General features: G+C 42.3%; 1 protein-coding gene across 1 annotated transcript in view; it reads left to right on the forward strand.

Moving 5' to 3' along the window:
- DIP2B (disco interacting protein 2 homolog B) overlaps positions 1-15,596 on the forward strand; it is a 323,774-nt gene that overhangs the window by 119,623 nt on the left and 188,555 nt on the right. Inside the window, exon 2 of the mRNA XM_040340806.1 lies at positions 10,669-10,740. Coding sequence (XP_040196740.1) covers positions 10,669-10,740 — 72 coding nt within the window. The remainder of the gene's footprint in view (positions 1-10,668; positions 10,741-15,596) is intronic.

Here is a 15,596-nt window from a genome sequence, read left to right on the forward strand (position 1 = left end):
GTATTCTTACAGCGGTGAGCCTTCCTCGCCATTACAATAAACTGATTGGTGCTGCTGGCTTTAACCAAGTGGCACAGCTTGTTCAGGAAAAAAACTGCAGGCTGCTTGTACAGAAGTTGATTGGTAGATTGACATCTGTACAGCTGGTCCCTGCTGAATTAGCCCGATTCTAACCATTAAAGCGGAGTTCCACCCAAAAATTGAACTTCCGCTTATCCCACTCCTCGCCCCCTTACATGCCACATTTGGCATGTCATTTTTTGGGGGGGGGGAGTGGGGGCTTCAGGAGAAGGGGACTTCCTGTCCCACTTCCTCCTTTCGCCGAGGGGCTGCAAAGGCGATTAAGCTTAATCGCCTTTTGGCAGCCCCTCCCTGTAGGCGATCGCCTAGGACACGTGACAGGTCCTAGGCGATCGCCTGTCCAATCAAACAGCGCCGGGCCGCGCGCATGCGCAGTGCCGCTCGCGCATGCGCAGTGGGTGCCCGGCCGTGAAGCCGAAAGCTGTCACGGCCGGGTGCCCACAGTGACAATGAAGACGCCGGCCGGGGAGAGGAGCGGAGCCCCGGCCGGCGCGTCGCTGGAACGCCGGAGCAGGTAAGTGTCTGTTTATTAAAAGCCAGCAGCTACACTTTTTGTAGCTGCTGACTTTTAATAAACATAAATATTGGCTGGAACTCCCCTTTAATGGCTGCCTTAAGGGTTGAGCCACTGCTTTGTGTCTGTAAATTTCAGCTTTAGCTATTCAGCTTTTTGTTATTGTTTTTTATCCTGGAGCAGGCTCGGGAGACCTAGTGAAAGCTTCTCCTGCTGACTAGATGGAAGACTAATTTATTATAAATATTTCATATTTACCTGACAAAAAATGAAAGTACATTTGATTTTTATAATTTTTTTTAAGTGCGGACCATGATAGTCAGAAAATATGTACAAAACAACTATTCGTTCCATTTGGTGTTTTTCTATTTCAGTCTCGGCCATGCTTTTAGCACATGGTCTTTGGATTGCATTTGGCCTAGCTGTGGTTCATTCCCTTTGGTCACTGCGGTTGCAGCACACGTTTATGTTTACCAGGCTTACTTTGCACAAACCAGATTTGCTACTTGTAGATGTATGATTTAGGTACAAGTTACATAGTAGCAGTAATGTTAAAATGAAGTGAAAATGCAACACAACCTTGCTGGGAAAAAATAGATGCTAAAACAGCCCAGTCACCAGTTTGCAAATGTCTTAATCATTTACATTTTTTCACAAAGCTACACGCACCAGGGGATTTGTACAAAGACTGTTTAAAATAGCTCATCATTTATATTTGCACAGTGACAGCATGACAAAATGAGTACTCCAGGCTTGAGAGAGAGCATTACTGATAGGATGATTTGTCCCAATCTCACTGTGCAAATATAATAAAAAGGAGCTATTTTAAACATTATTCGGACAAGTCCCCTGGTGCAGGCTATTTTGGAAGAATCTGAATTCTGACCCTTTACGTGCTTGCAGTAGCTGTTACACAGAACAAGTACTGGAGTGGGATGTATGATCAGTGGCGGCCTGTCAATAAGGGGTGCAGGGGTGCGGCCCCCCTAATCCATGCGCCCGGCCCTTAATCTACATGCAGGGTGCTGTTTTTTTTTTTTTGTAACAACTTAAAAGGTTTGTAAAGGAAATTAATTTTTTTATCTTAATAGCTTCCTTTACCTTAATGCAGTGCTGTTTTCATGTCCTCATTGTTTGTTTTTGCTCTCAAGTTGCTGTAATTCTCTGATCTCCACACTTCCTGGTTGTCTGTTTCCTGATAACCACAGTGCTGGGAGCTTTCTCACTGTGGTCACTAACTTCAAGGAGGTGTGATTACTGTGTGTCTAAAACCCCTCAGCACCAATCGGTTTAGTTTTCCAAACCATCACTGCCCTGTATTGGCTCTGTACAGCAGAGAGGCAGGAAACAACATGCAAAAACTAAACTATAAACTACAGGTACATTATATGATTCATTTCAGCATACATTTTTTTATTTATTTACAACTCCTTTAAAGCGGGAGTTCACCCATAAAAAAAAATTTACCCGTAGATTGATGCTCATTTTGTCTAGGGGAATCGGGTAGTTGTTTTAAAATCCGTGCAGTACTTACCATTGTAGAGAGCGATCTTCTCCGCCGCTTCCGGGTATGGGTCTTCGGGTGTGGGCGTTCCTTCTTGATTGACAGTCTTCCGACAGGCTTCCGACGGTCGCATCCATCGCGTCACGAGTAGCCGAAAGAAGCCGAACGTCGGTGCGGCTCTATACGGCGCCTGCGCACCGACGTTCGGCTACTTTCGGAAAATCGTGACGCGATGGATGCGACCATCGGAAGCCTGTCGGAAGACTGTCAATCAAAATAGGAACGCCCAGTCCCGCAGCCCATACCCGGAAGCGGCGGAGAAGATCGCTTTGTACAACGTTAAGTACAGCTTCGATTTTAAAACAACTAGCCGGTTCCCCTAGACAAAATGAGCATCAATCTAAGGGTAAAAAGTGGTATTTCCGGGTGAACCTCCACTTTAAGTCACAAGTAGAGACAATGACCTAGACAAGTCAACACAGTAAACAAAACAGGATCCCACACTTCTGTAGAACGTCGTATTCACCATATGGAGTATTGAGTAATATGAAGGGTACATTTCTCTGCTGAAATTTTGCCAAACTTAAACATAAACAGGAGCTCATTTAGGACTTTTTAATGACACAACTGAATTAATTCTGGGTCTTTTTATATTCGCCTATAAGTCCGCTTTAAGATGAGGACATATGTCTCTTCTCAAAAGTACTGGCATATACCACAACTTGCCTGACAAAGTCTGGGGGAAAAGTGATCATATTTGAAATCTTTTGCCCAATTGCTGTTGTTTCTCCTGAGATATGCTTCTTCCACCTCTCCAAATTAACCACTTGCTTACTGGGCACATATACCCCTCTCCTGCCCAGGTGAAATTTCAGCTTCCGGCACTGCGTCGCTTTAACTAACAATTGCGCGGTCGTGTGACGTGGCTCCCAAACAAAATTGACGTCCTTTTTTCCCCACAAATAGAGCTTTCTTTTGGTGGTATTTGATCGCCGTGGTTTTTATTTTTTGCGCTATAAACAAAAAAGAGCGACAATTTTGAAAAAAATACAATATTTTTTACTTGTTGCTATAATAAATATCCCAATTTAAAAAAAAGAAAAACACTTTTTTTCTCAGTTTAGGCCGATACGTATTCTTCTACATATTTTTGGTAAAAAAAAAAAAAATCGCATTAAGCGACTGGTTTGCGCAAACGTTATAGCGCCTACAAAATAGGGGACAGAATGATTATTTTTTATTTTATTTTTTACTAGAAATGGCGGCGATCTGCGATTTTTATTGGGACTGCGACGTTATGGTGGACACATCAGACACTTTTGACACATTTTTGGCGCCATTCACATTTATACTGCGATTAGTGCTAAAATATGCACTAATTACAGTATAAATGTGACTGGCATTGAAGGGGTTAACACTAGGGGGTGAGGAAGGGGTTAAATGTATTCCCTGCATTTTGTTCTAACTGTAGGTGGAGGGGGGGGTGACTGGGGGGGGTGACCGATCTGTGTCTCTATGTACAAGGGACACAGATCGGTCTCCTCTCCAGAGACAGCACCGCTGTCTCTGTGTAAAACGGCAATGAGAGATGATCTCATATGTTTACATATGAGATCATCTCTCATTGGCCGCACAGATCGCATCGCAAACGGCCACTCTGATTGGCCGTTCGCGGCGATCTGTAATTGGCTGTGTCCAAGGAACACGGCCAACACAGAGTTTCCCCGCTGCGTGCTCTGGAGCGTGCGCGGGGGAACGCGCAAAGGGGCGGACATCAATTGACGTCCACTTGGATTTTGGGATCCGCGCTGTAGCCGCCAAGCGGTTAATAAACAAACGTTTAGCAAGGCCAAACAGTTTATGTTTGTACACATAGTTGCCGATAACTTTGCCTGAAGTTCGAACATTTCATATGCTGCTCCAGGCAAAATTAGACCGGCAATAGACTATTCGAATCGCAGCCGGTTCAGCAGGCACTGGCCCAGATTCAAATCATGTATTGGCAGGTCGATCAACCTGGGTACCAGCAGTCTGCCAGATTCTCCGTCCGATTATTGCTAGCTGAAATGAGAGATGTGGGTGATGCCATTGTAGATCTCCCTTTTGTAAATGCTAGTTGCTTGGTTGTGGTGCTAACACTCCGGCTTCAGTATTTCAGGAGTTACTGATTTGAAAAAACTGCAGATTAGGAACGTTTTGTGTTCATACCTTCCTAGGGTTTGTAACTCGGAACCACTAAAGAATGAGGATCTTCTCGGCACCCAGGCTGAACTAGCATTTTCAAAAGGGTTGGTATGCTGTGGAGGGACCCCCTGTGGTTCTTTTTATGCAGTTTTTAATGTACAGACATGCAGTGATTCACGGTTTAAATTCAATGTGAAGTATGCTGTGGGCCCATGACGTAATTTAACTTGAGTTCAAAGAGGGAAGATCTGGTAAGGAGCATACTTTTGTGTCAAGTGTTATTGGTTGAGTCACCATTGAGCCTAAATCTGTAGGCCTGTCTAGAATCTCCGATAGATAAAAGCTGCCAAAATCGTGGTCGGTCAGTGAGTAATATTGTACTGTTTTTTTTTTCTTGAAAGAAAAATATAAAAGAATAAACAGCTTGTGCCTTGTTATTTAGACAGCCACTTGTGTCTGCTTCTATAGCAGTGACTCATGTTTGTATGTCTTCCCACTCGCAATTTGTGTGGCTGTCTAAATTCTGTGTTTTTATGACAACAGATTGTGCTCCTTCTGATATCACCAGGTGATATTTTTACCATCTGACCAATTTTATATAGGTTTACCTTCCTATAGTGCTTTTAACCACTTAAGGACCGGACCAATATGCTGCCTAAAGACCCAAGGGGTTTTTACAGTTCGGGACTGCGTCGCTTTAACAGACAATTGCGCGGTCGTGCGACGTGGCTCCCAAACAAAATTGGCGTCCTTTTTCCCCCACAAATAGAGCTTTCTTTTGGTGGTATTTGATCACCTCTTGCCTCTTACCTCTTGTAATCACCTGATTACTTTTTGCTATAATAAATATCCCTCAAAAACATATATAAACATTTTTTTTCCCTCAGTTTAGGCCGATACGTATTCTTCTACCTGTTTTTGGTAAAAAAAATCGCAATAATCGTTTATCGGTTGGTTTGCGTAAAATTTATAGCGTTTACAAAATAGGGGATAGTTTTATTGCATTTTTATTTTTTTTACTACTAATGGCGGCGATCAGCGTTTTTTTTTTCGTGACTGCGACATTATGGCGGACACTTCGGACAATTTTGACACATTTTTGGGACCATTGTCATTTTAACAGCAAAAAATGCATTTAAATTGCATTCTTTATTGTGAAAATGACAGTTGCAGTTTGGGAGTTAAACACAGGGGGCGCTGTAACATTTAGGGTTCACTTTGTGTGTGTTTACAACTGTAGGGGGGTGTGGCTGTAGGACTGACATCATCGATCAGGTCTCCCTAATAAAAGGGATCACTCGATCGATGCGCCGCCATAGTGAAGCACGGGGAAGCCATGTTTACATACGGCTCTCCCCGTTCTTCAGCTCCGGGGCGGCTATAAACAAATAGCCGCGCCGTCGTCCCGGATCGCTCCCCGAGGCTTACCGACCGCCGCATGTACCGGGGGGGGGGTCCCGATCGGACCCCTGACCCACGTCAAGCAGAGGACGTACCGGTATGTACATGTGCCTGTCCGTGCCATTCTGCTGACGTATATGTACATGAGGAGGTCGGCAAGTGGTTAAGAAATCCAGTCGAAAAGTATTTTAAAGGAGAAGTAGGGCCAAAGCTCCTTTTGGCCCTACGTCTTCTATGGATAACACTATCCGTGCATTTTGTTCTTCACTCCTGTAACCCATTTTCAGCCAACAGCGGTTCCAGTCCACTTACGGCTGACGTTATTCAGCAGGTCCAGGCTCTTGATCAACCCGACTTAAATTTTTTGATCAACACAGATCCTGGACTGTAGCTGGCTCAGCCTGTTGGCATGCCCCTGTGAGCCTGAGCCAGTCACTCCTGCCTCCTCCACAACTCGGTGCTTCAGTGAGTGCTGGAGGGGCAGAGCAGAGAGCTGTTGACTCGTAATCACCAGCTCTCTGCTCACAGAGGAACGAGAACCAAGCACTCAGTTCTTGGTCTTAGAGGCAGCAGGGACCTTTTGCATTCACTTAGGCGAGTATAATTGTTTTTTTTCAATTCCCGAACTTCTCTTATAAATCAATTTGATGTTTTTAATTTTCATACGGGCAACATGTTTCAGCTGTGATCTTTATAGATTAATTAAAAAAAATCCAATGACTGCGTAGTGTAAGGTCTAATTGTGTGTAATTTAAATGTCATGTTTAGGTAGGTGCTAACAGTATATAATTGAAATCAGAAAATGGACAACTTTAATTTTGGGCATCCAAGTGAATCTACATGTGCACTTTTATTTAGGCTGTCACAATATATGCATTTTTGCGAGCAAGTCTGTTTAAGGGACAGTTCACACTAGAAGCAGTTCCTTTCAGTTTGGTGAGCATTTTTTCCGCACTAAAAACGCATGCACAGTGTTCTCCGTGTATTCCAATGGCTCTAGTTGCCTCTAGTTCACAGAAACTGACTGCATGGTGTGAACTAGAGCCATTGGAATATATGGAAAACGCAGTCCCGATTTCGGCCGCAATTTCAGAGACATTCTGCACAGATATCAATGTAGATCGCGGCCTGAAATCGCAAACAGTAGTACAGGAACTACTTTTTGAAATCTGTGCAGCGCCGCAGATGCGGCATCGCACCGATTAGGATGGTGCCATTGCCGGCAAATGCTGCAGATTTGAGATGTAATTTGACATCTCAAATCGTACCAGTGTGAACCAGCCCTTAGACTGTTTTTTTGCAAATAACATTAGGTATCACGGAGACCAGATGACTAGTTGACTTGAGGTCCCGCTGATCCAGTGTTTTCAGTACTCTGAGGCACTAGACTGGAACAAGTATTAGCAGGGGTCTCCAAACTTTCTAAACAAAGGGCCAATTTACTGACCTTCACACATTAGGGGGGCCGAACTGTGGCCACCAGGAGTAGAAAATGCCCCAGAGTCAAATGTATAAGTCAAAGTCATAAAGTTAAGTATGTAAATAATGCCGAAGGTCTGGTGATCAGTTGGAGTAAAAGAAGCACAAAAACATAGCACCTGTGGCCAATAGGGGGAGAAATAGTGTCTCGGAACCAGAAAAAAGGAGGACATATCAATGTCTATAATACTGTTAAAGGTACCACAACTGAAATTGTTAGGGCCTTTTTATACATACTCAAAGGAAAACTACAGGACTTTAAAGATACCAACTCATAACAACATTATGCAAAATTACATTTTATTCACCTCATTAGGAATATTGGAAATAAAATACAACTTGATTGCTTTTCCACATACATATAAACTTTATATACCCCAATACTCGTATTCAACTTTTTGAATCCACAGTACATGGTTCCATTATTGCAAGTAGTTACCAGGGTATCAAAAATGTCAACGCGTTTCTCAGCTCAGCACCTGCTTCACAAGAAATAATTGTAGTCAGTAATCTGTAATGCAACTCCATCATCTGACCTTTTGGGTATTAAAAGAGAATTATATGTTTGTTTTTGCTATTCCTACTTACCTCGGTGGATGGAGCATCAGACCGATGCTGCAGCTGTCCCCTGGCGTCTCTGCACTGAGAACCGAGCCACCAAACATCGCCGATGGCTCAGTTCTCATTCCTCCCCGAACAGAGTGATGCTGACAGTCAGCATCGCTCCTGGTCTGCTTCTCCACGCTCATTGGAGCGACGGGTAGTGGCCATCTTGGCGTCTCAACGGCTTGCTGAGACTGCCATCAATCAAGGCAGCTGGTGGATCCAGACTTGGAAGTCGGGATGATGCTCTGCCTGGACTGATGGCAGTAATGTCATCAGAGAGTGTACTTCAGACTGCTCTACGCTAAAAACGGGTCACAGGAGTGCAAAACGAATTGCGCTCATGTGGCCCTTAGGAGAAGCCCAGCCTAAGAAGCAGTGCAGGAAATGGACCGATTAGCTGGTGTTCCCATGAAGTACACAGCTCATTGCCAGTACATACCAGTAAACACCTGCACATTATGTACTTTGCACCTAAGGATAGCACATCTTCGAATGAATCCTATTTCCTGGCAATCCTTTTTTTACAGGCATTTGTAGCATCAACACGGGGTAGTTGGCACACAGTACTGCACATGGTGCTGATTTGTAGCATTGCCCAAGAATTCCCCCCCATCCACTGCAATGTGTCTGCAGAATAAACACATTGCTCATCCCTTGCAGGAGAGACACCATTCTAATGTAGAGGAAGTGAAAGTTGAGATGGCTGGTTACTCACTGCACAGTAATAATGTTATCATGGTTCTCCACTATCTGTGTTTTTTCTATGATAAAATGCTCAGGAAAGGAGGAAATACTGGAAGCCACAGTTACTAATCGCTTATTTAATGTACAACATTATTTAAATGACTAAATGGATTTCCTATTATGATAGGCAGAAGTAATATCTAATAAAACAACAGTATATATTTGATCCAGTCAGTTTATATATAATTTTTATTATTCTTAATTTAAAGAAGGTGTGTTTGGTACAGCAGTGCACATATTTCATTTTCCATACATACAGGTAACAGAAAAGTTTTTTTTTTGTTTTTTTTTTTAAATATCAAAGCAGGATACATATGAACAATAGTCCAGCCTAAATATACATCTGGACGATGTTGGCTGTCCCTGTTAAGGGAAACAGGATCTTGGTAATACTTTCTGTTTAGGATCTACATTGACCTTACATCATGTATAGTAAGGCCAGGGCAGGGGGTGGGTGGGTGGAGGATAGGTAGGGAGGAGGCGGGTACTAATAAAGGGGTTCCAGAGCCCATCTTTTCTTCGGGAAGTAATCATATTTTTCAGTTTTTTGTAGTGTGGGGAAGAAACGCACATATTGTATTCTTGGGAGTAGTCAAAGTCTATCCAGTAGTACCTTAAATATAAAAAAAAGTCAGCGCCACACCCAAAATGGATGCTTGCAACAAAGGAAATTTACAATTCTCTCAATAACTAAAATAAAAAATGTAAAAGAAATGCACATTTTAGTTATGCTGTAGTACCACATTTTCCAAAAGTTCTTTCAGGTAATGCTTGGGCTGAATATGACCTGTTCAGCTTTCTTTCCATTCTACATTGTGTGATGTGTGGAATAGTATGATAGCGCGTCAAAACACATTACAATGCACATTGAAAATACCGTATATACTCGCATATAAGCTGACCCGAGTATAACCCGAGGTACCTAATTTTACCCCAAAAAACTGGGAAAACGTATTGACTCGAATATAAGCCTAGGGTGAGAATGCAGCAGCCACTGTAAGCGGAAAATAGGGTCAACAATGCCCATTTGCACGCCTCACTGTGCCCATTGCAGCCTCAGTGTGCCCAACCTCACTGTGCCCATTGCCGCCTCACTGTGCCCATTGCCGCCTCACTGTGCCCAGGTCAGTGTACCTGTATTTTTTACAGGCTGCGGGCGTCCATTCATTGTTTAAAAGTCGCGTCCATTCATTGTTTAAAAGTCGCGGTCTCCTCCTGGTCCCGTTCCGTGATGGGCGTTTCCCAGCAGCTTATCACGGACGTCTTCTCAGCCTCGGTTTCCCAGCAGACACTGTGTTCAGTGTTCCACCTATCACGGACGTTCTCTTGTCCGAGGATGAAAAGACGTCCGTGATAGGCAGAACACTGAAAACAGTGTCTGCTGGGAAACGCCTATCATGGAAGGGACCACGCCGCGACTTTTAAACAATGGACACTCGTGGCTCTTCAGGTACACCGACTCCAGTATAAGCCGAGGGGGGTATTTTCAGCCCTAAAAACAGGGCTGAAAAACTTGGCTTATACTCGATCTTATACTTCATCCTACTGGGGTTCCAATAGCTCACATTATAGTCCACAGGATGCAGATAAAAAAATATGTATTATACAATTGTTCGGGTTGAAATCTATTTGTATCTGCTTTTTTTTTTTTTTTTTGCTTTTTATAGTTTTGTTCAATGACCCGGTAAAAAAAAAAAAAAAAAGATTGAGAAAAAAAGATGTAATGAGCTTATTTTTTTTTCATCAGTATTGCTGCATGTTTTGTTGGAATGAAAACATCTGTCTGCCCATGGCAATTGGTAAAGCAGAATTGTAAAAGTGACAAGAAAAAGATGTTAGTGGTTAGGAATCCCAGAGATTTGTGTATCTGTAAAGACCGATCTTACTTGTATGGCCAGATTGCGTCAAACGTGAGCGAATCGGCAGGAATATTTAATCATATAATTTTATAATCTTTCTTCCTAGTGGCAGTACAAGACGAGTGCATACCCAACACTGATTTAAGTCTATTATAGCAATTACATACACCATATAATCCTGAGAATCGTTACCGCCTTTAATACTACAGACCGATTTGTTCAAGTGCACACAATTGTAGATATTGATGTGAGGTTATACTGTAAATTCATTTATGGTCCTTTGTTGTTCTTCACAGGAGACATTACGCAAAAGGGCTATGAAAAGAAAAGGGCAAAGCTTCTGGCTCCATATATCCCGCAGACTCAAGGTAAGATGATTCTTGCATGGAAGCCATTGGTTTCCACCATGGTGTAAACAGCAATGGAGCATACTTGATTGTCTTTTTTTGTAGCTGTACTGCAATAATTTTACCTTTTTTTTTTTTTTTTTTTTTTTTTTTTTTTTAATAAAAAAAACTTCACGGTTATAAAATGGATTTGGAAAAAAAATGTTTTTCAGCTGCAGCCCAAAAGTGGAGTCCTCAATGGTTTTTGAGGGGAAAATGCTATCCCCATTACCCCCCTATGTAATGGAAATGAACACAGACAGACATGTTTGCAGACCAGCAATTGGCAACCATGGCTCCCTCTATAGATATAGTGAAGGAGTATGCGTAATTGTGTATGACAGGTGGTGTGTTATATTCCCCGGATTACCAGGTCAAAAGAAAGAAGACAAACCATGAATAAAAGAAAATGAATGGAGGCATCTCATTAAAGAGGAACTGCAGTGTGCTCACATAATTTGTAATAAAAACATCTTTGCCATTCTGAAGCTTCCCTCCAACCACTTTGTATATTATTTTATATGTACTATGATTCTGTACTTGCCAAATATGCTGCAGAAATCTCCCTCCACTAAGTCTGGCTGTATCCATTTTAACTGTGGGCAGCTGAAGCTGCTGCCTGTTCACTTCCTGGATTTACACAGAGGCACACTTCGAGCTCTGCAGCTCTCGTTGGCTCTTTTATGAGTAATCCCCCCTCCCTTCCTGGCAAACTCTCACCAGAGTGAGAGAGCTGTGCATGATGTCATAAGCCTAGGCTTTTTACCAGACGAGAGACAGGAAGGGGGCTGTATAAGGTATTTACTGGCAGAAATAAAATGTTTTACTATCCAAAGTTAAAACAACAAGGGCAGAAAATGTAATAGATGGGAAAATGAAAAGAATTAATGAAGTTCCACTTCTAGGTTAAAGATAAACTTTAAGAATAAATATATATATTTGTCTGTCTGGTCACAGGCTTACTTTGAGCCAGGAGTTAAATAGCCTTCATAAGGCATTGACACAAGCAAAACAGAAGAACAAAATGGGATTTTGAATATGCCCTTGAGAACTGCGTCTACACTGGATTTGTATAACAACATTTACAAAATGTAATTGCATTACATGTTCAAGACATTAAAACGTATTATGTATACCATGCAGTACAGAATTAGAAGGGAAAGCTGATATGGAGCTTGGATTCAGTTGATCAGTAATTTGATAGTACACTAGTCTACGTGTTTCGCGGGAGCCCCCACTTCTTCAGGACCACATAAATCGAGTACTATGTATAGCTCTGACTTAAAGCGGTGTTCCACTTGCAAATTTTTTTCTTTAAAAGTCAGCAGCTACAAACACTGTAGCTGAAGACTTTTAATAAGGACACTTACCTGTCCAGGGAGCCTGCGATGTCAGCCCTCCGAGGCTGATCCATCCATCAGATCGGGTGCGACACCGCCATTCTAACTAAGGGAAACCAGCAGTGGAGCCTTGCGGCTTCACTGCCCTTTTCCTACTGCACATGCGTAAGTCGCGCGTTGCTTCGTGAATGGCCAGCTTGTCTTCGGGGACACACACAGGTCCCAGAAGACACAGGCGAGGGAGGAAGTGACCTAGGCGCTCCGCGGTATAGGAAGTGGCAGATTAGGACGACTGCCTAGCAACAGGGCATTTTTGGTAAGTAAAACATTTTTTTTTCCCCCTAATCTACTTTTTTTGGAGACATGGATGGATTGGGGGGTTGCTTTGTTTAATATATTTTTTTTTTATTAAACGGCACTTTTGATTTGTAGTGCTTTAATGATCATGATTCTGAACCTTTGCGAACACAGGCATTTGTTTCTCCTGGATTCCTCTTGTGCATTGAAGCATGGAAAGAAGGATCAGCTTCACAACAGAGAATCATATACTGAGAGGCTGTAGACCAGTTCTGTATCGTAATACAATGTTAATCTGGCTGCAGTAGATTATACATACAGTAACTCAGGTTAATGTTAGTTTTGGGACTTTTTTGAGGAACAATTGCATTTCCCCAGACGGCAGCCTGAAGTTGCTCTTTAAGCAGATGCAAGATGGAGGCAGACCTTCGGCCTAATATGCGTGTAAGCAGGATCAGTGCTCTGTGATATAGACAGGGTTTTGTGGCACAGGGCATCAGAATGGCATTTTGTCTCCTGTGACTTCTATTGGTTGAGACATTGCTTAAACTCAATTACTTGCAAGGGAGCATCGGCAGAATTAGTTCTCTGAACAGTAATGGAGGGGACTCCACAGAATATTGAGAGTTTAGTTGATGTGATAATTTCATAAAAAGTGTCACTGGGGACCCAAATCGCCTATATGACATCAGGTGACAAAGACTTGCAATAATTGCCAACACTAGCAGAATCATTTACAGCTGCTCCAGATTCCTGCACACAATTTGCAGATGAAATGTATTGGTTCCAAGGCCTGCCAATGAGTTGTCAGGGATGCTTAATAGCTCGTATATAGAACCAGCCTGATTCTGGTTTATAGCACCGGAGTACTAGTAAGCAAGACAATTGGCTGCAGTGATATACCACGAGCTACAGAGGACATGGCATGCTTAGATCAATATGTAATGTAGAGGGCTTCAGATTTATTAGGGGTTATGTAAATTAATATAATAAATACCAATGCTTCATAAATCAATAGCAGTTAAATGTGTAATTGCTTCTTCCTTCTGTTAGAACAATCCCATTTTCCATGATATATGAACCCTTTGCCACATTTTGACAAATGTACATTGAGCTTGCTATTGGTTTTATGTTTTTACTACATTGACACGTAATGTAGATCTTCCGCTACACAACTATAAATTCTACGAAATTGTTGGTCACCCTACATGGATGATCGGGTGGATAAATATTGCCTGCTTAGTTAAAGGGACACAAAGCTTTATTTCTTAAATCATTGGTCTCTTCCATTCATTCAGTTGAAAGGCTTTTTGTCCAAAGCTTAAAGGGGTTGTAAAGGTACATTTTTTTTTTACTAAATGGCTTTGTAACAGGATGACCCGTGACACCCAGAGACTTTTTGAGGATGGGGGATACTCCTGTGTCAGCGTCACTGATAACTCTTGGGTCTGAGTCCACCCTGTGCCCTTTGGGCATGGGGTGGCAAGTGAATCATAATTCATGTATTACATGAGATGGGACATTAATAATAGTTCATATTGCAGGATCTTGAGAGATTGCAAGTTGTTGGTTAATTGTGACCCAACCAGTCAATAGTGACTCATCTCTCTGTGAAGACTGTTAACATGTTAAATAAGGCTGGCTCTTGAAAGGCCTTTAATTGTGTGATAACACTGTCTAAAGCCTATTGATGCTCAGAGGTGTGAATAGGTGTCAAGCTGTATGCGGAGACGGAACGTCTGCCTAGGGAACTGTGTGTGTGATGGTGTTTTGTTTGTTATGCTGTTAATGAAGGAATGTGCAGTGATTAGATGATGATAATTATAGGCCGGCGCCGACACGTCTAGAATGGTTAGTAATTAGCCTTGGTGTGTGATTGGGGGGGGGGGTGGAGATCTCATTGTCTGTTTGAATACTGTCACATGATTGTAACTGCATAAAAAGCTGAGAAGAAACCATTAAAGTGTCATTACATTTGAAACCAGAGCTGTGTGTCTCGTGTCTGGGGGGAATTCTTATGGATCGGGTCCTGTTGGTTGGAGTGTCGATAAGCTGTCTTGGATGGGATGGAAGGTCGTAAACGGTGGTGACCGTTACAGGCTTCCTTTACCTTAGTGCAGTCCTCCTTCACTTACCTCATCCTTCCATTTTGCTTTTAAATGTCCTTATTTCTTCTGAGAAATCCTCATTTCCTGTTCTTCTGTCTGTAACTACACACCGTAATGCAAGGCTTTCTCCCTGGTGTGGGGTGTCGTGCTCGCCCCCTCCCATGGACTACAGGAGCGTCAGGACGATGTCTACGTTGCAGATAGAGAAAGGAGCTGTGTGTTAGTGGGCGTCCTGACACTCCTATAGTGCAAGGGAGGGGGCGAGCATGATGCTCCACATCGGGGAGAAAGCCTTGCATTACTGTGTGGAGTTACAGACAGAAGAACAGGAAGTGAGTATTTCTCAGAAGAAATAAGGACATTTAAAAGCAAAATGGAAGGAATGAGGTAAGTGAAGGAGGACTGCACAAGGTCAAGGAAGCTATTTAGGGAAAAAAAATTGTACCTTTTAACTTTAAAGTTCATTCAAATACTCAAATCTCTACAAACACCTCCTGCTACTCTGCAATACAAGATATGTATGTGTGTATATATATATATATATATATATATATATATATATATATATATATATATATATATATTTATTAACAGAGGTTGAGTTGCCCCAATAAATATAATAAGGTATGGGACCGCTGGCTTCAGGAGTCAAATACCTGTACATAACAAAATCGCATCAGTCAGAAATGAATGCCCAGACGAATGTCTTCCTAGGTAGTCCTTAGATGTACAATGTATTCTCGCATGGCAATGATAATGTATCTGTTACCTTGCCTACCCAATGTATGACACTCGATGCATCAGTTACCAAGTTTGTTTGCAAAGTATACTTAACATATATGCACCCTTTGATCAATAAAACCTGTGTTCAACGTTAAAAAAAAAAAAAATACTAAAATCTCTAAATCTACTGGCATCCGCAATCTAAGACTAACCTATCTAGCCCTGTAAAGAAGAAATTGCTATACATAGCTGAGCTGTCGGTGATGGCTTTGCTATGGAGGCGAGTGCAGAGGTGGCAGCCGGCAATAGAAGCCCCATAGTAACTCTATGGGTGACGTCACTTCCCTGGCATATGGCAGTCGTCCGCTGT

This window comes from Rana temporaria, chromosome 2 (genome assembly GCF_905171775.1).
Source record: "Rana temporaria chromosome 2, aRanTem1.1, whole genome shotgun sequence".
Taxonomy (NCBI): domain Eukaryota; kingdom Metazoa; phylum Chordata; class Amphibia; order Anura; family Ranidae; genus Rana; species Rana temporaria.